This window comes from Diachasma alloeum, unplaced genomic scaffold (genome assembly GCF_001412515.2).
Source record: "Diachasma alloeum isolate Michigan unplaced genomic scaffold, Dall2.0 Dall_scaffold_00325, whole genome shotgun sequence".
Taxonomy (NCBI): domain Eukaryota; kingdom Metazoa; phylum Arthropoda; class Insecta; order Hymenoptera; family Braconidae; genus Diachasma; species Diachasma alloeum.
Window position 1 is genome coordinate 176,397 of NW_021680464.1, and position 25,937 is coordinate 202,333.

At 37.6% G+C, this 25,937-nt stretch overlaps 1 protein-coding gene across 1 annotated transcript in view; it reads right to left on the bottom strand.

Annotated features, from left to right (window-relative positions):
• Positions 1–4,811: 4,811 nt before the first annotated feature.
• LOC107040167 (DNA N6-methyl adenine demethylase) overlaps positions 4,812–25,937 on the bottom strand; it is a 101,474-nt gene continuing 80,348 nt past the window's right edge. The window contains exons 4-11 of the mRNA XM_029126243.1: positions 15,439–15,676; positions 14,278–14,513; positions 13,824–14,136; positions 11,901–13,787; positions 11,444–11,619; positions 10,338–10,919; positions 9,091–9,245; positions 4,812–9,012 (exon numbers count right to left, since the gene is read on the bottom strand). Coding sequence (XP_028982076.1) covers positions 6,702–9,012; positions 9,091–9,245; positions 10,338–10,919; positions 11,444–11,619; positions 11,901–13,787; positions 13,824–14,136; positions 14,278–14,513; positions 15,439–15,676 — 5,898 coding nt within the window. The 3' untranslated portion in view covers positions 4,812–6,701. The remainder of the gene's footprint in view (positions 9,013–9,090; positions 9,246–10,337; positions 10,920–11,443; positions 11,620–11,900; positions 13,788–13,823; positions 14,137–14,277; positions 14,514–15,438; positions 15,677–25,937) is intronic.

The following is a 25,937-nucleotide window of genomic DNA, read 5'->3' on the forward strand; positions in this document are numbered from 1 at the left end:
TTGTTCTTTATTATTTTTTCAATTATTATTTTTATTATTTACTATTATTTACTATTATTTTCTATAATATAATAAAAATAACCAGGCCACATAGAATGAATTTTGTTAATCTGAAAATGAACAAAAATGTAGGATCAAAGACAAATTTTTCTCCTTTTCTTCGGAAAATTCACCGATAGTAAAAATTACAATTACGAAGAGTCATTCTTTATTTCTCTTACAATTACCATTCTTATTATCTACTAATATTTTTTAAAATGTAGCAAAAATAGCCAAGCCACGCAGCATAAAGTTTTTTAATCAGAACAGGAACAAAAAATGTTGGATCAAAGATAGATTTTTTCCCTTTTTTCAGGGAAATTCAGTGGTGCTAAAAATTACAATTACGAAGAATCGTTTGCTTCTTACACATGGAAGCCCAAGTTTCCACCATCCTCTTCAAAATTCACTAGCGCACACTACGACCATAAGGAAACTTCCATTCCACTGCCAACTTCCGTGAGATAAGTTTTAGTAGACTGTTAGAAAATTACTCTTGCAAATTTTCTTTCTTTTCAATATTTCTTTCGTTGATTTTTTGAAAAGTCAAATATTACGTCACACGTTTTTTGAACTTTTTAGACCTTTTCTCTCCCCTCAATTGCAAGTCGTCGCAAACATGGACCCCCCCTTATATATTACGTCACAATCTCCACGTTATGGTGAACCCTCTCCCTGTTATGGTGAATTGTTAATTTTCCTGTTAAAATTGAAATTGAAAGATAAGAACAACAAAAAGGAGGTAAATGATCAGGTGAACATTTGAATCTTTATTAATGCATCTTAAAGGGAATTAATTCCCTTGATGATCACTCATTCATGAAATTTCTGACTTATCTTCACGGAGAGAAATGTTCAGTAAAAATTACGGAATTCACAATTCGCTCAGCGATTATGGAATTGACTCAGAAAATGTAAGTGACGGTATCGTAATTTTTCACAGGAGATTCAGATAAAAATTACGAAACGCTTTGGAAAAATTCCGTGACAGTTCCGTAAAATTTCCTACAACCACATTTCGATCCGGAATTACGGAAAAGATAGGTAATTTTTATTGAATATTTCTCTCCGTGTTTGGAATTCAAATTCTTAACATTGAAAATTCGCATGCAGCAGTTCCTTAAATTGCAAAAAAAGTCTAAAAGTGTAAACATTTCTCTCCGTAGAATTGTTTTCACGTGATGTCACATTACTAGAATAATTAAGTTGAAATAAATCACATTTATTAGCTCTTCTAGTATAATTCTGCGCTACGAATCTGATATCGTAAATTTTCCTGTTATGTTTTCTCCAACCAGACTCTTAGTTACAATTTATTCATCGAGATTAATGACGAGTGGACATTGACAATGAAACCCAGCGGTCGAAAACCGATCAGTTTGTGTTCGTACGTGTCCCGAGGAATCTTGACACTGATCCAGATTCTTTTGCGCCATTTTGAAAGGGCATTCCACCCGAGTCCAATCTCACTGGGGCTCATGGGTTGCCCACTTGGTCTGGTGGCTCAAGATATTCTCGCGAAAGATAATATCTTTCGGCGTGAAGATACCACGACGATGAGAGGGGAAAGAGGCACTCTGCGCTGAATTCATTGCTCATGGTGTGCAGAATACGGGCAATGAGTTTACGACCTCGATAAACGCAACACGTGAATCAACGTTTGTTGCTCATTTTCGGGCCACCTGGATATTCGGGCATTTTGCTAATTTGTTTCGTGATTTAAAGGTGTAATCATGGGTTATTATGGGAGATGGGGGAATTATTTATTTGAGACATTGAATTGTTTATGTAAGACGTGGAACAATTGGATGAAACAAGGAGTTCATTTATTCTTGCGTAAATTGGATTTTTTGGGAATGTTACCGCCGCTGTCAAAACATTATTTTCTGTATGAAGACGCAATTCCAATGGGAACAGGAAAATTCAAACGAATGCAGAAAAATTGGTCTTTTCCTCATTCTAATGCTTCTTAAAGTCTGTAATTCAATGTCAGAAGTTTTATTTTCGCCGAGATTACCTATCATTCCGCAATTATTAAAGCAAAAATGTTCAACGCCTGAGAAAGAATGATGAAGTCTACTTGAGGAAAATTATGAGAGTAATTAAAAATTGGCAATTTCTGAAGAATTTGATTTTTTTAGTAATATTTTTTTTTAATTTTCGAGTCTTCAGTTCTTTGCTTTTAATTATTACCAATTAGTTGATGATCATAACTTGACGAGAAATCAAATTCATGCAAAAATTAAACATTTGGAAATATTTAAGCGATTTCCGTTATTTATTTATACGATTGTCATCAATTTTTTCATGTAATTTAGTAGACAAATTTGAAATTTGAGATCTGAAAATCTTATTCTCATCTGAATTATTTGTTGCATATATCCTTCAACCTTGGAATTAATTGAGGAATAATCGTTATCTTCCTCTTCCAATCGCCTTGAAATTAAGAAATCATCAAACGACGTAGAAATGACGTAAAATGAAACATAAACAAGACAATTTTATTTTTTATTCACAAAAGTTTCATGTATTTCCGTTTTTTTGTTTCTTTTTCATCTATTATCTCCCATGGTATATTCACAATTACGTCTGACATATGTATTTACCTCTAAACATAATCTTACATCAATTATATTAACTCATATAATTAATCACTTACACGGTATAATTCACGCTTCTTAACACGATGGCGTAATCCATCCTCTCGTCGAATGATTCCCTCTTCATTAATTTATGTCATGTGATTCTTATTAACTTCAATTTAATTAATTTTCATTTATTTTTTAATCACCCCACGAACACACCTACAAACACACAATTGTCATTGTTTTAGGATCAACCAGAAATACGTCGATCTACTATACATAGTTTATTTTATAAACGTCATCACGTGATTCTCAATTGATACAATCTAATTGTCATAATTTTATTTAAACGAGTGAGACTTGTCCCTTAATTGCATTCAATCGATGATTTCCTTGTTAATTTCACTTCACAGATATATTCGAATGATTCAGGTTCAAATTTAGTCATTATAAATCAGCAAATACTTTTCATATGTTATATTTACCACTGGCTCACTCTCTAATCAAGACTTTTTACCTATAATCTATTAAATTTTGATGAATTTATAACTCTTATCGTGAATCACCATTTCACCATTTTAATATTCCTGGTTGAACAACTTCCCTTCTGCTGACTATAAATCCACTTTATCGCAATTACACTGGAGGTTTCTCGGGTTTCTTTCGGAGTATGTGTCAAAAAATATACGTATACGCCTGTATTTCTTGAATATATATAATTACAGCGCATTAATTCACCAAACAGGGATTCCTGGGACGTACATCAAGGTTCGAAAATACCGAAAAACCACTGGGTTTTCGTCATTTTCAGGCTTGAGAATATAATTGGATAATTGCAACACCGCTTTTTTTCATTTTTAATTACTGTTCGTTTATTTTTTTTCTCAAACTCTGTTACTGTAAACTACAAATATTGTTCTTTATACTTTTTTTTTCACTATTGTAAAATCTGCTTCTCCATAAGGCGGACATTTTTTGTTTCACGAGACATAGACATTGATTTTTTCCCTTCATATTACATGTCTTACATACGTTCTCTACAGACTACTTAAAATTTTTCCTCACTTTTTTTTCTCGCTTTCTCCATTCACTTCTTTTTCGTACAAAACAAAATGGCATCTTTTTGGCATTGGAAGAAAAAATAATTTTCTATTTATAAACTTCATCTTTCTTTACTCACTTTTGTCACCATTTTTTTTCTCTACTTTAATCGCCTACTCAACTGTTAAATATGTGATTTTTCCATTACTCCTCGCACTTCATAATTTTTCATCACTCTCGATAACTGTATTTAAATTTTCTTCAATGATTTTTCACTCTTAAATAGTCGTTTAGCTTTGATAGTTTTTTTCTTCCTCTTTCTGTATAATTATTGCAATTATTTACTTTCTAATTTCATAATTTATGAACTATTTTGGCATCGTCGCATGAATTTCTGAAAGGAAAGATTTCATTAAAAGACTTCAGAGACTCGTGGAAGTGATTGAACAGCGACACGTCGACCTAGAATATTCTGAATAAAAAGTAAATTCCCACAATCCTTGGGCATTCAAGATCTGCCAAAAACCCGGTGACGAAAAAATCAGAAACTCAGCATGAAGAAAAAAAAAATCCAAACAACCACCACTAAAAATCCGAGAGAAATAAACCACCAAGAACTATCAATAAATAATCCTTAAGCTTAAAAAAAAGTGAGCACACGTGGACATTACAAAATGACATCTTATAAATTTTATTTTTCTTTATTAAAATGGACTGTATCATCTTTTGCTATCCATAATCATAGAAAAAAAACCTCCGTTACAAAAGAAAGGAAAACAAGAAAAAAAAATGATTCGAGTATTTTAATTGGAATATCTCTGTCCGTCCTTATGCAATTCTATTTTATAATGAAATGAAATAAATGAAAGATTGGTGATAACTTAGCTTAGAGAAGAATTTGGAATTCATTTGGGATGGATGCGAGAATGATTGTTGATGACAAATATGCCATTGAAAATTATCTCATATTTTATTTGATTATTAACATCATTTGTGCATCGACTATTCGTTCTCGTATCGTTATTTTTCCCCACTAAAATTTCTTTAATAATATTGGTATTCAGTAATAGTAGTACAATAACACTTTTTTTTTGTCAAACTTAATTAATAAATAATCAATTAAATTAGATTATATTACTAATTATTATATGTGATAATTAATGAATGATAATATATTAATGATTCTTATAATACTCCAGGCGGGAGGGGGGAGGAGGGGAGGGGGGAGTGACGAGTAGCCACAATTATCTTATTTGTTCACTCTTAGTCATTACCTCGATCCCGCGCACGTCGAGGCATCAACAAAAGATTTTTCATGATTTTTTTTCACTTTTCTTTTTTTAATTTTTTCCCATTTTTAATCGTTTATCACTATCACTAACGACGGTGTACTGCTAATTGTTACAAATGATTCAATAATCGTCTAGAAATGATGCTAAATTTGCTCACTCGAGGATCGACATCGTATTGAGTAATAAAACAGTCACGACAAATAAATAAATAAGATTTTTTTTTAATGTTTAACTATACGATTTATGGATCATCATCGATCCTCTTTTATAATCTAGGTTCTAGAGATGAATGAGACAGAAAGATTACAATTTTTTTCCTTTTTGTAAATGAATAAAAAGATATTTGAAGAATGAAAGATTAAGGGTGAAAATATATGACAAAAACATCACCTAGTATGTACAAAATTCAGTAATATAAATAAATGGTCATTTGTTTCAATGACTAAAATGAAAATGTCTTGATAGTTTCAATTTCATAAATTTCGAAATTTTGAATTTCACAATTTAAAGTAGTTTTTACAAGTAAATCAAGAGGACTGGGATCAGGGGAAAAATTCATTTAAAAAAAGTCTAAAAGGTACAGACTCCCCTGGAACGTAATTGTTCCATTTGAAAATTAAAACCACGTTAAAAAGTCTTCGTGTCTTGTTAATGATTGTTAGAAGAAAAAATGCTTTGTACTCAAACGCCACTTTCTGGCGAGTGGTTAGTAAATCCTTTAATTACGTAAAATGTCTCCAACTCAGTACGATCGCTAAGTGCAAACGAAAAAATAATAAAAAAAATGACATGAATTAATGGTGCGTTAAAAAATAAATACAAAATATAACGAAGCACAAATTTACAAAATGTCGCTAAAATAGTCAATAGCTCTACCATTTTATCAGTTAAAACTTGAGATCATATAATCGTGTTCCTCTATCATTATTATTTTTTGTTCGTCCTTTGCATTCGCATAATGGAAAAGTGCGTCATCGATTGTGCTGGTGACTGTACAACTAATCAACAAGAAACTGAAAAAAAATTCACAATGCAATTACTGTCCCCAGCAAAAGGTATCTGGAGCTAATTTACATGAAATTCAAAAAGAAAAAATAATAAAAAATTGTGATGTTGGGAAGAGCAAAGTCTGTGGTGCATACAGTGAGATATGTATCCTCAACTACCATTAATTGTCACTCGTTTGTCGACTAGCTAATGAGATACACAAAATAAAAACAAAAAAACCAAAAAAAAAAAAATGAAATGAAAGCCAGCCACTAGAGAAATTGAAATTGTACAGTCAAACAAATTCGTAGATTTGTCCCTCAGATTCATTACAAACTAATCATATCAAAGTCTTTGCACAGTAAGACATGGCAGCCCGTCCCTAATAATCCTCACAGCGCAAAGAAGAATGTCCGTCAGACCAGTTACCATCCCCAGGAGAAAAAATAATCTGCTTCATACAGTTTTCTGTACACCATAAATCCAGCAATCCTTACAAAACTACCTGGCTATTTCTGTTTTTCTGTATAAAAAATGGGAAGTATCATGTACGTATTTGATTTTCACATATTCACATCGATATCCAAGTGGAATAGAAAAATGGCAGTGCAATTTGTCTCAATTCACAATTATTACAAAAAAAAAATGAATGGTATCGAATTTCCCTGAACGGACATAATCCCTCAATAACGAATTAAGGACACAAGTCCAGCGATACGATGGCCTTTGAACATGTACGTTCACCAGCATCGTGAACTCATCCTATGGCACCACCCTCCTGATAAGGACCAGTGATCATGCACGGATGCATTGGAAAGAGCGTGGTCCAGGTCATAGTTGTATAAGTAGGTGATCTCATCATGAATTGTGAGCTCGGAACATTAGGAATGTGCGGCAATGGAGGTTTATCACTCCCCGAAGACACTGATGTTGGAGTTGTGACAGTCTGTGTGGTGCTGGTACCCCCGGATGTCGAGGGCTGAGTGACCCCCAGCTTCCTCAGCCTCATCTTCTCCTCCCACTCGTCCCACCCATGCCTAGGTCTGTTGAGATTCCTGTGCTGGTAGAACACAAGACTTATCCTCGTCGGGTTCAGTCTGTTGGGCTTCTTCAGTGCTGTTGTGCAATGCATCTCGTGCTTGGCGCATTCGAAGAGAACACTGCCATGACTGAGGGCAATGGCGACGCCCCCCATCTGCGGGTCCTTGAAGCACTCCTCGTTATCCGAGAAATCGGCAACTTCCCCGAGGGGCTCTGCCCTGGGTGGGGGCTCAGGTAGCACCGGAAAATACGGGGGATGCCCATAAATGTCCCACCTAGGTGCCTCCCACCTGGGCCATCCCGAGTTCAGCCCCTGATAAGGCACCCCCTGATAAGGATACTGAGGCCCAGAATAATGCTCTCGTTTTGGCTGCTGGTACAACTGCTGGTACTCAGGATTCTGATAGTTGTATCCCTGGTAATTGTATCCCTCCCACGTGTTGGCGTAAGGCTTATCAAACACCGGATAACTAGGATGATATCCGTACTGGGGAAACGCATGACCGATTCCCGACATGGCGTGAAAGTCTTGCACTTGCTTCATGTCATCCCATCCCGAGTTGTGATTCTCATTTTGTCTGGTGTCGTGATAATCACGCAATTTATCTTGCTGATTTTGATAACCAGTTCTACCAGTGTCTGAATAAAGGACGTCCTGTTTAGGTTCTTGAGGCTTTAAGAATGTTTTATTCGCGGGATTTTGGTAATTATTATCGGACGGGCTCTGATTTGGCGCTGTTCTGGACGGTGGACGTCCCTTTGGGACGCGAAAGGGCGAGGGATCAGCTGGTGTATCCCAATTTTTTTGCTCACTCGGATTTTTCACCTCCATCTGATGATTCATGGGATGATCAATCTTTGGACATTCTGGGTTACTCCAGGTATTCAGTGCATTCCAATTACCGTGGTAATTAGTAGCTGGTTGATCCGATGGTACTGGGTAATTACTGTAAACCGGTGGTTTTGCGTCAATGTGACATCTATTGCGGTGATCCTGTTTCTTTTCATCACTGACACCGATGTATTGTCCATGATTATCTTGATGGTTATGGTGGCGATGAGATTGCATCGTAAAATCGGTATTTGGTGGTATTGCGGGGCTCGAGTGGAACGAGTCTGACTGGTTGGGATTTGTTGTACTGTAGTCGCTGCGAGATTGATCCTGGTACTGGGGTCTTGGTGGGTAATTGAGGCGTGGTAATTGTGACTTTGGGGAGGGTAGTCGTTGGTGCATCACTGGGGACTGGCGAATTTGATCCTGGGGCCCTGGTGGATGCTGCATCACCCTTGGGGACTGGTTGTGCTGGTCTAGGGTTGGAGAGTTGGGGTACAGGAATCTCGGAGAGGCTGGGGGTTGTCTGGTGTCCGTCGGGTAGTTTCGGTTCTGGGGGGATTGGATGTTGTAGTTCAGGTCGTTTGGAGGCCTGGGGGACATTGCGTAAGGCTCCCCTGGCGTCGAGGGGTGAGAGCTTCTGGGCGACACTGGGTGGCCTCTCGGAGAACTGCTGTAGTTGCTTCCTCGAGGGGACTCCACGGTTGAATGAGGGAGATTCCTCGATCTCGGTCTGTGATCGTCTTGAGGAACTGATGATCGCGGCCTCGTGTCGTCCAAGCTCGTGCTGTCAGGGTCGACTTTGTTGTCTCTGTCTAGCCCTCCGAATGAGTAGTCCCCCCAGGGGTTCAGCCAGTTGTTCTTTCGCTGGTCCAACCAGCTGTTTCGACTCCACTGTTGATCGCCCTGGTAGCCCCAGCCCTGGTACATCGAGACTGGCGAGTCGAGGACTGTTGAGGAGACCTGGGAACTCTGGAGTTGGGCGTCCATACCCTCGAACATCGACGCCATCTCCAGGGACAGCTGGGGGTCTCGTCCTGCTGGCACTGGTGGTCGTGATTCAATCAGTTTATCCGGGGCTTTTAGGACTTCTTTTTTACTTATACCAGTATCTGGCTCGTCCTCTTTTCGCTTTTTACCGTGACGTCTGCAGGGCTGCAGGGGCACTGATCTCACTCGGACCTCACATGGATACCTGGAGGTGGGAATTGATTCAATTTAGATCAGGATCTTTGAGGAATGGGGGTAATGGGGGAGTCGAGGGTCAACTTACTTCGTTAAAACTTCAACAGCACCGGCTTTAATCTTCTCCTGCTGTCCATCCTTCGAACCGTACTCGTCAGTATCCTCCATTATGTATAATGGAAGAACGTGGAGTTGCTCGTCCTCGGGCCGAGAGAGAGAACGATGCTTCGTGAGACTGACAACCTGCGATGTAACAGACAACAGAAGTTTTTTAATAAAATATTCTCTTGCGGGAGGATTCGTTCTGGTATGGGATGGGTTTCTTGAAAATTACATTTTTAGAGTTGTTTCAGAATGAAAAACAAAAAGTTCGGCTTGAAGGGAATGTCTCAAGTTCAGTGGAATGAAACGTAACGTAGAAGAAACTATTTGGAGAGTGTTAATTTATTATTTGTTATAATGATAAGATACTAAGACCATTTTTTGGTCATTTTATTATACGCCCGAGCTAAGGATTGTTGAACTCACTCAGGGAAATTTATGACTAATACGAGATGATTGTTGATTTATTATTAATTTGGAAAGAATTGAAAGATTTATATAATTTTCAATTGCATTTATTATTTGAATTTCGTTTGATTTTGTTATTACTCTTTAGTTGCTTTAAATATAATTCGAGGCACTATTTGATAAAAAGAACAAGGATGCTTGTCATTTTAAGTTTGGAATACAATGACGTGGAATAAATGTTTGATATCAATTTGAGTTGAATTGAGATTGATTCACTTGAGTATTTACCGAGACCGAGTAATCAATTTAAATTTCGGATAGATTGAATGTTTTGATGCGTCCACACTTAACTGACGGCTCACGTGAAGTGTTCTTTTCCCTTTGTTTTCTATTTTTAGCGGTAGTTTCCATGTACAGAAGGATACGCTACTTTTCTCTTGAGTTGGAGGCGGTAAATACTCAAATGTAAGATTTTGTGGTGATATTTGGTAGCTGTAGAACGACAGATCCACGATATTTGTTCGAAATTAATAATTTGGAACATTTCGTGGATACTTTCAAGACAACTAATTGAATATTCTGTTCTACAACGAAACAAGTTGTTCTCACATGAGCAAACAGATTAAATTTCCAAGGAATGAATAACATTGATGACTAATGTTCAGTTTAGTTGCCTCCGTTCAGTTTCTTTCTATCAAACACTTCTCAGTGAATCTCAATTAAATAGAATTAAACATCGTTTTTATAGGAAAAAAAGCAAAGAATGTAATTCTTCAGGGCATTCTTAACAACGACATCATTCGTGTGATAAACAGAATTATTTACCACTGTGCAACCGTTGTTCATATTATGAAGATCTCGATGTGAATGGGCACAGAAATCCATGCAAGCAGTCACTCCCGAGAATGGTCTACCCGGTTTGAATCCCAGTCTGCACTCACTAGCCTCTCGCTCGAACTGCGTTTGATTGTTGAAGGCTTCCGGCGCCAAGCTCAGGTACAAGGGTGACAAAAGAGTCGCCAAAACGTGCATTCGTTCCTCCACCTCTTGCTCCTCGGTTCTAACGGACAGTCGAAATTTCCTGACTGTCTTGCTACGAGCGTACTTGCAGCCGTTGTAGTACATGGACCAGGAGCAGCCGAATGAGTAACTAGCACCACAGCTGTCTGGGTCCAATCCCTGGCAGGCACAAGTTCGAGGCTCGTTTGTGCCGCATCTCCGAGTTGTTGGGAGACCGAAACGATTGAGCTTGTGAGTCAAGAGGGAGTAGATTCGATCAGCCTCGTGCGTTGGTACACCCTCCCAGGCGACCATTGCCACCACGATCCAGGCTGTTGCACATTTGTGACCCTGACGGTGTTTCACGATTGATAGAATTTTTTCCTGAAGGCCTGAGCGTCGAAGTATCTGAAATAGACGGGGGTTAATGCGGAACGTTTGCTGGGAACTGATCGGATTTTTTCTCTGTTAGTTGAGGATGTCCAAGTCCTTTCGCAATTTTAATCATCAAATTATTCTTTTCAACATTCTATATTGTAGATAAATTATGCAAATTCTCTGGATTTTGAGAAATTGATTGTTTTCGATATTTAGAATTTTGTAATGTTATTAACAGTGTAAAATAACGAATCTGGTCTAAGCTTTTACAATTTAAATAATGAAATCATTGCAAAATGTTCAGAAAAAATTCAAAATTCAATGAACAATATTAATTGGTAAATATTAACGTTTCAAATCGTTTTGAAACGACTTTTTGTTATCGAATATTTGTTCACGACCTTTTTGATTTTATCTCGTAAACAAATTACTACAAAATAGAAACTTTGAAAGAGAACTGTTTACCCGTTAAAAGCGAATACATAAAAAAAGTGCAAGTATGTATTTGGACATCCTCGGTTAAGTTTTCCTGAAAAAACTTCCAGCTAACTTACCCATTTAGCCATCGGACATCCCTGCGTAGTCTTCCCCTCCTTCCCGGTATAAACTACCTTCTCCAATCTAATGGCACTTCCTTTCAATCCAGTTCTCCTCTCAAGATCATTCCTCAAGTCCGGCAGACTGGCAGCCGCACCGAGATGAGTGTAGTACGAGCCAGGCTCCGGTGGACCTTTGATTGGGTTGGGAACCTCATGTTACTTACAACATCGACTTCGTAACTTTAACTACACAAGCCCGATGAGTAGTGAGTATTCTATCGATTTATCTGTTTCAATTTTTGTTTTAATAGCCGATTTGGGGGAATTCTACCACGATCAAGCCTCCAATTCACCATCCATGTTGTTCTAACAATTTGATTTCGTATTTTTGGTATTTTTTTTTAAATCAAGTGTACTGGTTAGTGTGTTCTCTCAATGTTAGTGTTGTGCTGTATACACAATGGCAACTCACATTTATCAGCTGGAAAGCAGTCGCAGTCCGGCACTTCAGTCCTGACATTGTTCTTGAGTTTGTCGAGGTGTTCTTGTAGTTTAGTACTGGCTGTTGGTGTTTTTGGACTGCCCGGCGATTCGTTCTTCACGTCGTTGGATTTCGACGGTGAATCAGCTATTATTTCGTCCTGAGTCTGAAGACCCTGACAGCAGCCTTCGCGCAGGTGCTCCGGGGTGGGTTGATCAGTGCCACCACGTCGACAACACCACGATCCAGTCTCCGTTGACAATTTCAATGGACCACCGTCACCCCTGAACTTGTAATCACTGTCGTTGTCCTCCTGATCTGGCTCAGTTTTTATTGTCTTTGGAAGACTCTCTGACTCCTGGGACTCTGATGACTCAGCTGGGCAATTGTACTCCTGCTTTATTGGCTGATTAAAATCAATTCCACTGGGTTTTTCGTTCATCTTCATGCTGTTGTCCTCCTCTGGTCCTTTCATCTGATTGTCCTTATCTCCAGGTACTATCCTAAGTCTCTCATGAAACGACTTGTTATCTTTATCGTGGTCAGTCTGATTATTCTCCCACGCAATCTTCTTCTTGTCATAATCCTCAAAGTTGTGAATTGATGGTACTTCATTACTGGGTATTATTTCAGGATTAACATTGTTACTGCCTCCTGTCCACTCCCATAAGCCACCACCGCCGTGCAAACTATCGTCACGAGGGTGGTGGCTATGCAATAAAAAATTACCGGTCATTGATTCGTTAGTTTGGGCGATTGACATCATCGATGGCTGATTCATATACTGATCTGGTCTCTTCTCCTGGGCTTTATCATTACCCTCGTGTGAGTCTCGTATTCTGTCATCAGTGGGGAAGTCATTAGAACCGTTTGGATTTTGCTGATGACCCTGAGGCATCTGGTGATGTCCATGGTTTATCTGCTGTTGGATCTGCTGTTGCGCCTGTTGTTTATCGAGGATCATCGATCTCAGTCGACTCTGGAGATTAGATGGCGTACGACTTCCCTGTTCTGTCTCCTGGTAGCCGTTCGCTTTGGCTTCAGTCTGTTGCCACATGATTCTCTCCCCCGAGTTTTGCATGTCTTGCTTGCTGCTCTGCTGTCCCCAGGACTGATTCTCCGATGACGAGGGAGACCAGTTAATTTGGTTATCGATTTTGGAGTCTTGATTCCACGCAGCTGGCTGATGCCCAGGAGTTCTTCGTGGACTTGGCTGGGAGTCTGGCCACTGCTGCTGAGGCTGTTGACTACCATCACTCTTCATACTATTTGGTGACCAATTCGGTTGACTAGTAGGCGTATCTGGCCAGGACATCTGGTTCGATGGGGTTAATCGAGGATTCTGATCTATCTTCGTCTGGCCCTGCTGCCACTGCTGATTCTGCTGCTGGCCTGAGGGTGTCAGTCTTGGGTTTTGATGATTGTTGTTTTGCCCCTGAAGCTCAGGACTGCTCTGCGGCCAATTGTGCTGGCCCGACGGTGTCATCCTGGGGTTCTGGGGGGCACTCGGGTGCTCAGGCAGCTTGGGAGAGTGCTGAGGCCAGCCAGATTGTGGCCCTTGAGGTTGCGACAATGGCGTCAGTCTGGGATTCTCCCTCATCTTTGGACTCTGCTGAGGCCAGTTCTGGGACTGTTGGCTACTCTGCAACTGCTGGCCATCGCCGTTGTCCTGCCAAGATTGAGGTGTCTGAGGCTCTTTGATACTTCCGGTCTCCCAACTCATGTGACTCGGGGGTCTCGGCACTTCCTGCTGCCCCTGAATCATGCTCTGATCCATCTTCTGTATTCGATTGTCAGACCATGTCATACCATTGTTACCCATCTTAGCGCTTGAATTTGTGTCAGACCACAGGGCTCCCTGACTCGCGTCAGACACAGCTGGCTGTCTTGGCACGTGCTGTTGTTGGCTTTGACTCTGCCATTGATTTGATTGCTGTTGCTGCTGTTGTTGTTGTTGTTGTTGTTGTGGCTGTTGACCCATTTCAATGTAGCCTGGATATCCGTTAGAGTTGTGTGAACTCTGTGGGCCCGGTTGAAGTGGATACCCAGGCATCTCGTTTCCCGACACATTTGATGTTGCTATCGTTGCAAATCCCTTGACTTGCGTGTCACTCTGGTTACTTTGGGGGGTCTGTTGATTTGATTGTTGTTGTTGTTGGGTGTCCATGTGGACCGAACTACTGCGACTATTTGGTGTTGTTGAGGGCGGAGGTGCCATTGTTACATCCTGAAAAGAGGATCATTCGATCTGTAACTTAAAAGTCATCGATTTTTCCTTCAATTATCGTCACGAAATCTCGTGACTCTTTGACTTGTTTTTGGGGTTTGGTTAGTTGCTGGGGGGCTTTTGGACCGGGGTGGGCCTTACCTGTTGCTGGTATCCGTTGACGTACTCTTGACGCTCGTAGCCAACCGCTTGGTTGGGGGTCGCCGCTGGATCCATGAATTGACCGTTTAGGGGTCTTTGGGGTGGTGGGGCACCTGTTTGGGGTACCACGGGGGCTAAGGGCGATGGTTGACCGGTTATTGCATATTGACCGGTACTACCAGCACGCTGAAATGCTGATTGATCCGTTGCTATGAACGCCTGCTGCTGGTAGGTCACTGGAACCATGAGAATTTGGTCTTCTAGGTTTTTAGGAGCGAAAAACGATAAGAGGAGTGTTAATAAAGGCCATTATTTCGCATGGTGATGGTTAGTGGGTATGGGCCATGGGATTTGGGACTGTTTAGATTAGTTCATTTAGATGTTAATTTATGGGGTTTTGTTGGTTTTGTTGTTTTTGGGTTTTCGTAAATCGATAGTTCATCAAGATATTGTTAGCAATTTATTGTAATTCCATCAACAGCTACTTGTTAATTTTAACTGTGATTGGTTTTAATTGAATCTGAGACTTGATTTTTCATAAGTTTACGTTTTTTTATTTTCGACGCAGGTGAGAGTTCTAATGATAATCTCAATTCTGAAATTTATTATCCCTGATTTCCATAATTTTCGAGCGTTTACATCGCAACTAACTAGAACTCAAATTTCCGTTGAACGCTTATAAAAGTATCTGATTTTTCAGCACCAAAATCTAATTAGATTTCATGTAGAACGAAGTTTAGGTAAAATGGTACAATTTCAATGACTCAAGTGTTATGTTAAAAGCTGAACCTTATTAAGTTAATTACTCAAAAATTTTGTTCATTGTGTACAATAGGGGAAATAGTATAACATGTGTTTTCTTTAAAACTTCATAAGTGTGCATATAGTACACGAAACGTTGGAACAATTGAGATTTTCAAATTTTTTAAGGTCGAAGTTGTGTTTTTTTTTTGTTTAAGTGTGACCGTAAATTGTCTCCAAGGAGTTGTTCAATAATGATAAACAGAAACGGTTGGATGAATTACGAGTTACAATCTGAAGGAATGCCTTTCTCTGTAGGATTTCTTTTCCGAATTCTAAACTGATTTCCCAATATTCCATGACCCACACGTACTCAAAAGACAAAACAAGTTCTACTGTCTTGTCTATGAATTATCTTACCTGGTTGGGGATGATAGGGCGTCGCAGCACTATACTGCGTATGATACCTCAGCTCATCGAGCTGATTGGGTGGTGGTATCTGCTGGATAAATTGCTGAGGTGGCCATGCAGCCGGTGTGGCTTCGACAGTAACAGCACCCACTGGAGCAACTCCCTGATGCCAGACGGCATTACCAAAGCCGGCTGCTGGTCGAAATCCAGCTCCAGTGTCACCGTAAAACGGCATTACACCCGGCGACTGTGAACACAAGAGAGCAAAACTATAAAATACGGGAGATGCGGCTGTTTATTCTGCGATTTTAGAGATAATAAATGTACTTTTTTATCAAGAAGAAAACATGAAACTGTTTGAAAACTCGTGAATCACAATTGTGCATCGTAAAACGAGGGCTTCTGAAGAAATACTGGATGAATATTTTATTTACTGTTGCCAGCGTGAAAGCCCCTGCTATTCTTTTCCTTCCTTCACTTTCGCTTTCAAGTTTCAGGAAAATAGAAGAATGAGGGGGAAACAAAGAGGGAGGAAAAAAAACACTCTGGCTTATCCCGTTAAAACTTTGCTGGCTTTGATGCCCTCCCCCGCGGTGTTGAGGGTCTCTCTCTTTCTCTCTCTCTCTTGATATCACTTCTTCCATCCCCTTTCTATCTCTATCTCTGTTTATCCCAGTGTACCAGGGAAAAACTGTGAAAAGCACTGGGAAAATTTATAGCCCGTGCGCGAAAGAGCTTTCAGCAGGGACATAATACTTAGGCGGAGAGGAGGGATAGTCCGAGCATCCCTTCGTGGATGGGCTGGTTTTCCGGGGAGCACTCACCTCACTGTGGATGCATATGAGTATTCGGGGGAAGTACAACCCAGTGGTATGAACACACTCGGGTGAATCCACGCTTGAGGGAGCGCTCGTCTCGTGTATTGTTGGGTAATTTTATTTATGTGTGAAACTATTGAAATTTGTCGGGGGAGAAAAAGTTCAAATAATGCCATTTTTATTAAGGAAGTATGAAATTAAGGGTGCGAATATGATAATTGGTAATTTTTTAATTCATGTGGGGCCAGGAGACCGCACTGAATCATCAATATTTAATGACTATGTTTTGATTTGGGTGAATTGACTTCAAAATGAAGATAAAAATCAGTTGATGTGTTATTCAGGATTTGAAATGATCTACACTGTTGGGGATTTTACAAAATTTCATGGAAAATATGGTAGGAATTCTCATGAGAGTGACATTGAATCCGATTTAGGGGAAACATGATTATGAAATTCCAAGGTTTAGGTAGAATTCAAGGAAATTTATGAGTCTTTGGTGGGAGTGAGACGAAAATATCACAAGTTTGTTGAATTGTCAATGGAGCATGAATATTCAGAAACAAAATGACATGCATTTTCAATTTTTTCCTGAATTTTCCTGATTTTGCGAATTTTCACGGAATAATTGAACTGAAAAAATAAGTTTTTTGTTGATTTTTAGATCACACGAATAGAAAATGAATGGAATATTTAATTTTTCAATAAATTACGAAAAAATATTTTCAATCCACAATTCAGGATACAAAACTGCTTGAATACCTAAAAATTCGGTGACTTCTCACTCGATTCAATTAAACTATTTCTCTCGATTGTTCATTTCAATAAAATAAACTTGACTTGAATGGAATGAATGACTTTTGCATAGATCTCAAAATAAAGCTCAATTTCTTCTTTGAAATGAAGCTTGATATTTATTCGCATTTTCCTTCACATCAAATCAATAGTTTTCTCAATATGAACATATGTTTCTCCATCCAAATCAAGATTTTATAAGTTAGAAATTAAATCATTGTTCAGACGGCCAACATAACGAATTTATTAAGATGTAATAATTCTTTATTGGAATCAAATAAGGAGTAAAAAGACGTTCAATTTCGCTGAATGAATAATTTCTTATCAAATAAATATTTCAACTATTTTTAATCATCAAACCATCCACCCCAAAAAATCCATTTCATCACTTCTTATCCCGAAATTAATTGAAAATTAATAATAAAAAAATTCCATCGATTCTGGAATAACTGCATCCGCGATTCAATTATCCAGCATTGAATTACAATGGTAATCCCGGTGCCCCCCCCCCCGCCGTGGTCGGAAGCGAATTTCCTCGGGTCGGTTAACGCATCCCTGGAAATTCAAACGGAAGTTCGGTCTGAGGTATTTGAAGCGTCAGACTTTCGGGTCCCTACAAGTGAGAATGAGACAGAATGCTTGAGGTTTCTACCAAGCATCCCCCCCCCCGGTTGCATTCGCCAGACGCTTCTAGTTTCCGCGATCGCCACGGGCCACACTAGACACTGGGACAGACTCGTTTCCGCTTACTGGCGAAGGTCTTTCCCTCTAAATTGCCCTTTCATCCCCTTCCCGAGCACTTGCACCACAAGAGTAATCTCCAAGGCACATTGTTTCCGACTTTGCGGAGATTCTGGGTGGGACGATCTCAATGGCCCTCTGGGCACTTGGAGGTAGCAGAATGACTGTTATTAATCCCCCACCCCTCCCCTGAAATTTCGATTTTGAATGTTAATTTTTTATGGTTGGGTGTGAGGTTTGAATGGAAAATTTTGAACGAATATGTTGTTTTTAACAGAGTTAGGAAGGGGATATTATTTTTAATAATTATGTATTCATTTATTCATTGAAACGAAATTGATGTCCTCTTTTATTATGGTTAGATTTGAGAAAAATCTTGAGAAATGATCTTTAAAAATTTTCGCGACGAAACATTTACGTTGTAAGGTTTACGAAATTAGGAGCATCTAACACTAAAATCGGTCCCTTTTTCCAGGTGTGAAAATGCAAGATTTTGCGAAGAACTGTCCCCCAATTTTCATGTTCCTCCATTAAAAAATACGTGAAATATTTTTGGTCAGCAATATATTTCGCCAAATCTATGCTAAACTTGGAAATATTTCAAGTTTATCTTAGCTTTTCTAAATAAAAAATACTTATTTATACATAGAATGTATAAAATATTAATAATATTATTAACAATAATAATACCATTTACGTACTGTGTAAATTTACGTATTCGTAAAATGTATTATTATTTTATACATTTTATGTATAAATAAGTATTTTCCATTCATAAGCTAAGATAAACTTAAAATATTCGTAAGTCTAGCATATACTTAACGAAATAGATTGCTGATCAAAAATATTTCACCTCTTTTTAATAAAGTATTTTTACGGGTCATAACGGTCATAAAAATTATGAAACGTCAAGGATATTTCATGGAATAATCAATGGAAGCCGTAAATTTCAGGTCAATAATTCCATCAAAATTAATAAAAATCAGAAAATTTCAAACAAATATATTCTAGAATTCAACGTAATATAGTACTGTACATTCATGCTTTGATTGCCACCATGAATAAACAGTAAACATGAATATACAGTTCAGTGAAATTGAAAACTTTCACGAGTTTTCCGTCTGAAATAGAATTAAACGTCACTCTCTTGATAGTTACTAAATCCATGGAATTTCAATTCTCTTCTAGCAGTGTTTATTCCACAGTAAAAAAAATTCAGCGTTACTGTCTCTGATGTGAGGGGTTAAATATTCCGCTAAATTTAATTTTTATTTTTCACACCGAACAGTGTTGATTAATATGTTCATATTGATACCACGGCAGTGTCAATGTTCACTCGACTCGCTGTATTTCACTCCAGAATGAATCAACCCCGTACATTCACACAGAAAAACGGTGTGGACTTACTTTCACTCCGTTTGACTGTCTGTGGACTCAGAGTCGAAATTCACTCTGGATGTTTTTACTGTGCAAATATCTATGTGATAATATTTATATTCTATGGATCATGAGGAGATAAGGGCGAGGAATGGGGGGTGAAGCCCCCAGGACAAAAATGAAATAATCTTTTCACGCAGATTTATTTCATTTCCGTCTTTGATTTTGAATTATCCTTCAGAGTGAAAAATACACGGGTTTTCTGAGTAATATTCATGTATTGTCGTCTAACTGAAGGAAAGAATTTCAGGGACGACGCTGGTTGGACTGCGCGAGATGTTCTGACACCTCTCGAGAAAACAAAGAATACAAATGAATCATTCTGTCTCTACTTTTCAACCGAGTGTTTTTCAAATTGGGCTGATTGAGCTCTTTGATGTTTGCCTGCAATCAAAATAATTGGATTACTAATTAGGCGAGTTTTGTTTGCTGGCAAACGACAGCCTTCATTAAACCATTCGACCGTTGTCGGGGGGTGGGGAAACGAAGTATACTTCATGTGTGCTCGGAAAACAGGGAAATTGATTGTCAATTGGCAGCTTTAGCTGCTGATGGGTGATGTTTACATGTGTGGAAAAGGAACGATGTGTTTGGGAAATGAGTTATTGACTTTTGGTGATAATCATTGAGCAATTAACCATTGAAATGCCAGGAACAGTTTAATTCACCGAGGGATTTCAGTCGTTTCATTCAATTATGGAAAGTGAATGTGCTCTGCTTGAATTTTTGGAGTTTGATTGACAGATACATGACAATTTTCAAAACGATGAAATTGTTAATTCGTAAAGTAAATTCAGAAAAACGAGAAATCCCGTTGAATGGAATTTTAAATATTTTGGGAATTGAGAGCAATAGTCACCTGAATTCTCATAATTTTGAAATAGTCGACATCATCAAATGGAGATTGAAATTTTCAGTGATTTCTCGTGGAGTAGATTGATTTTTTACCTATGAGAACGATTGAAAGTTCAGATTATTCGTTTACTACTGAATATGTCAATTTCCAAATTTCAAATCAAATTGTCTCTTAGTGTCGAATAAATTTGTTTATGATTTGATTTCATTCCAATGATAACTCGAACTTTAAAATTCATTGGATAAATCGAACATGGCAGTGAATTGAATTTCAAATGACTTTGAAATTGAGGGAATAGTTGCCTGAATTTTTACTATTTCCAAACATTTCCATTATACATCAACTTGAAATTCAAATTTCCATTGAATTTTCATGAAATTGCTTGCTTCTCCAGCAACGAGACCTATTAATATTCTGTACAAAAATGGGCGTTGACTGTATAATAGTAAATAAAAATTTGAAATGACGTTTTTTGGATGCGAACTATATTTACTTTTCATTCAACCCCATCGCTAATCTAAATTTTTTAATGTACTCGTAAAATTAAAGATTTCATCGAAACAAAATCCCAAATAACTTAAAAAGTCAAAGCATTCGATTGATTTTTCAGCAAAAAAAAATTTTAAAAAACAAATTTGAAGAAATATTTCTACACAACCCATTCACGCCCATTTCATTCAACTCGAAATCATCCAAATCCTTTCCAACTGCACTAGAACTTGAAGTGACTTATGAATATTCTATATGAAAATGACTGTTGTTGATTTGAAAAAAATGAATAAAAAGTTGAAATAACATGTTTTTTGGACGCAAACTATACTTAATTTTTACTCAATCCCATCAATAATCCAAATTTTGTAATGCACTCGTCAAATTAAACACTTCATCTCAACAAAATCCCAAATAGCTTAAAAATTCAAAGCATTCGATTGATTTTTCAGCAAAAAAAAATTCTAAAAAACAAATTCGAAGAAATATTTCTACACAACCCATTCACTCCCATTTCATTCAACTCCAAATCATCCAAATCCTCTCCAAGTGCACTAGAACTTGAAGTAACGTCGAAAAGCGGCTGGCGTTCAAGGTCTTGAGCCGCTGATCCACAGTTCGGATGAAAGGCACACGGACGGGCCGAAACGAGGTGATGCGGTTGAGGAAACGGGTGTTGAACTCGAGGCCGCAAGTGGCCGCGTGGATTGGTGTTTGTGGTCGTGGGGGTCTGATAACATCGAAGGAGTGTAAGAGAGGCAGCGATGTTGCTCGAGGGGAAAAGGTATGAGTTTGTACGGGCATCCAGCCAAGTGAACCCCTGTACTGACACCCTCAAACCAGAAGCACCCGTACACCCACCCATTGCCAGCTTTCAACCCAGTATCCGATCTGTGCAAACGTGTGTCGAGTTGTTTCCCTCTTCAGTGTTATATCCCTCCAGTGGTGTTATGTAAGGGATGAGTGGGCGTGGGAAATCCGTGACATTTGATAGCGTGTGCTACCCTGACCTACGATCACGTGGAATTTCTTGTTCGGAGGATAAAAGGGGAATTATTGGAATTGCTTTAGGGGATTTTTTCCTATTTTTCCGTCAACTGGCCTTATGGACATGAATATACGTTCATGAATTGATGGAAATGAACTAGAAAGATGTGTTTGATATAGTTTTTAGTTCTTTTTGGGAAATAAAATTTGTAGGCGAGAGAGAAGTCAAACGAAAAGTTAAGTTTCACGATTTTTTATTTTTAAAGTATTTTTCTAAGCTTTAAAATGAATTGCCATTCAATAAAATATATGGGGTATTCTAAAATAAAAATATATAGAATATTCTATTTAAACAATTGGTCAATATTCTCGATATTTTTCCATACATTTTTAATGCATTGATATGTAAAAACAAATTGTTCGAATCTTATAAAACTTGTTCATTTTCGAAAGTAATTCTAAAGGATGGATTTTTTTTCCCTGGATTCGCTATTGAGTTTTCGTCCATTTCAGCGGATAATTGAAACGTCACTTCGTGGTAACCGACGTGTTAAGGGCCATCACGAACAGGATCACGAATTGTCGGGCAATCCCGAGGTTTTTATTACGCTCCCTTGTATAGTACGAATAACACGAACGTAGAGAGGCGGCAAAAATGAGGATTATCAATGGACGTTTAAGTATGTTTTCAAGGTATTTTTATAAACTTCAAAATTAATGTTGATTCATTGAAATCGAACGATTAAGAAGAGAATTAGTTATAATGCAATCTCCTCAATATATTTTCCAATTGGAATGTTCAGTAGATTTTTTAAAATAAAAATACATTAAATATACATTTTTAATGCATTAACGTATGAAGACAGCTATTCATTGTTCGAATCCTACAAAACTTCTCCATTTTCAAAAACAATTCTAATGCATGAATTTTTTTTTCACTGGATTCGCTATCGAATTTTCGTTCATTTCAGCGGATAATTGAAACGTCACTTCGTAGTAACCGACGTGTTAAGGGCCATCACGAACAGGGTCACGAATTGTCGGGCAATCCCGAGGTTTTTATTACGCTCCCTTGTAAAGTACGAATAACACGAACGTAGAGGGGCGGCAAAAATGAGGATTATCAATGGACGTTTAAGTATGTTTTCAAGGTATTTTTATAAACTTCAAAATTAATGTTGATTCATTGAAATCGAACGATTAAGAAGAGAATTAGTTATAATGCAATCTCCTCAATATATTTTCCAATTGGAATGTTCAGTAGATTTTTTAAAATAAAAATACATTAAATATACATTTTTAATGCATTAACGTATGAAAACAGCTATTCATTGTTCGAATCCTACAAAACTTCTCCATTTTCAAAAACAATTCTAATGCATGAATTTTTTTTTCACTGGATTCGCTATCGAATTTTCGTTCATTTCAGCGGATAATTGAAACGTCACTTCGTAGTAACCGACGTGTTAAGGGCCATCACGAACAGGGTCACGAATTGTCGGGCAATCCCGAGGTTTTTATTACGCTCCCTTGTAAAGTACGAATAACACGAACGTAGAGGGGCGGCAAAAATGAGGATTATCAATGGACGTTTAAGTATGTTTTCAAGGTATTTTTATAAACTTCAAAATTAATGTTGATTCATTGAAATCGAACGATTAAGAAGAGAATTAGTTATAATGCAATCTCCTCAATATATTTTCCAATTGGAATGTTCAGTAGATTTTTTAAAATAAAAATACATTAAATATACATTTTTAATGCATTAACGTATGAAAACAGCTATTCATTGTTCGAATCCTACAAAACTTCTCCATTTTCAAAAACAATTCTAATGCATGAATTTTTTTTTCACTGGATTCGCTATCGAATTTTCGTTCATTTCAGCGGATAATTGAAACGTCACTTCGTAGTAACCGACGTGTTAAGGGCCATCACGAACAGGGTCACGAATTGTCGGGCAATCCCGAGGTTTTTATTACGCTCCCTTGTAAAGTACGAATAACACGAACGTAGAGGGGCGGCAAAAATGAGGATTATCAATGGACGTTTAAGTATGTTTTCAAGGTATTTTTATAAACTTCAAAATTAATGTTGATTCATTGAAATCGAACGATTAAGAAGAGAATTAGTTATAATGCAATCTCCTCAATATATTTTCCAATTGGAATGTTCAGTAGATTTTTTAAAATAAAAATACATTAAATATACATTTTTAATGCATTAACGTATGAAAACAGCTATTCATTGTTCGAATCCTACAAAACTTCTCCATTTTCAAAAACAATTCTAATGCATGAATTTTTTTTTCACTGGATTCGCTATCGAATTTTCGTTCATTTCAGCGGATAATTGAAACGTCACTTCGTAGTAACCGACGTGTTAAGGGCCATCACGAACAGGGTCACGAATTGTCGGGCAATCCCGAGGTTTTTATTACGCTCCCTTGTAAAGTACGAATAACACGAACGTAGAGGGGCGGCAAAAATGAGGATTATCAATGGACGTTTAAGTATGTTTTCAAGGTATTTTTATAAACTTCAAAATTAATGTTGATTCATTGAAATCGAACGATTAAGAAGAGAATTAGTTATAATGCAATCTCCTCAATATATTTTCCAATTGGAATGTTCAGTAGATTTTTTAAAATAAAAATACATTAAATATACATTTTTAATGCATTAACGTATGAAAACAGCTATTCATTGTTCGAATCCTACAAAACTTCTCCATTTTCAAAAACAATTCTAATGCATGAATTTTTTTTTCACTGGATTCGCTATCGAATTTTCGTTCATTTCAGCGGATAATTGAAACGTCACTTCGTAGTAACCGACGTGTTAAGGGCCATCACGAACAGGGTCACGAATTGTCGGGCAATCCCGAGGTTTTTATTACGCTCCCTTGTAAAGTACGAATAACACGAACGTAGAGGGGCGGCAAAAATGAGGATTATCAATGGACGTTTAAGTATGTTTTCAAGGTATTTTTATAAACTTCAAAATTAATGTTGATTCATTGAAATCGAACGATTAAGAAGAGAATTAGTTATAATGCAATCTCCTCAATATATTTTCCAATTGGAATGTTCAGTAGATTTTTTAAAATAAAAATACATTAAATATACATTTTTAATGCATTAACGTATGAAAACAGCTATTCATTGTTCGAATCCTACAAAACTTCTCCATTTTCAAAAACAATTCTAATGCATGAATTTTTTTTTCACTGGATTCGCTATCGAATTTTCGTTCATTTCAGCGGATAATTGAAACGTCACTTCGTAGTAACCGACGTGTTAAGGGCCATCACGAACAGGGTCACGAATTGTCGGGCAATCCCGAGGTTTTTATTACGCTCCCTTGTAAAGTACGAATAACACGAACGTAGAGGGGCGGCAAAAATGAGGATTATCAATGGACGTTTAAGTATGTTTTCAAGGTATTTTTATAAACTTCAAAATTAATGTTGATTCATTGAAATCGAACGATTAAGAAGAGAATTAGTTATAATGCAATCTCCTCAATATATTTTCCAATTGGAATGTTCAGTAGATTTTTTAAAATAAAAATACATTAAATATACATTTTTAATGCATTAACGTATGAAAACAGCTATTCATTGTTCGAATCCTACAAAACTTCTCCATTTTCAAAAACAATTCTAATGCATGAATTTTTTTTTCACTGGATTCGCTATCGAATTTTCGTTCATTTCAGCGGATAATTGAAACGTCACTTCGTAGTAACCGACGTGTTAAGGGCCATCACGAACAGGGTCACGAATTGTCGGGCAATCCCGAGGTTTTTATTACGCTCCCTTGTAAAGTACGAATAACACGAACGTAGAGGGGCGGCAAAAATGAGGATTATCAATGGACGTTTAAGTATGTTTTCAAGGTATTTTTATAAACTTCAAAATTAATGTTGATTCATTGAAATCGAACGATTAAGAAGAGAATTAGTTATAATGCAATCTCCTCAATATATTTTCCAATTGGAATGTTCAGTAGATTTTTTAAAATAAAAATACATTAAATATACATTTTTAATGCATTAACGTATGAAAACAGCTATTCATTGTTCGAATCCTACAAAACTTCTCCATTTTCAAAAACAATTCTAATGCATGAATTTTTTTTTCACTGGATTCGCTATCGAATTTTCGTTCATTTCAGCGGATAATTGAAACGTCACTTCGTAGTAACCGACGTGTTAAGGGCCATCACGAACAGGGTCACGAATTGTCGGGCAATCCCGAGGTTTTTATTACGCTCCCTTGTAAAGTACGAATAACACGAACGTAGAGGGGCGGCAAAAATGAGGATTATCAATGGACGTTTAAGTATGTTTTCAAGGTATTTTTATAAACTTCAAAATTAATGT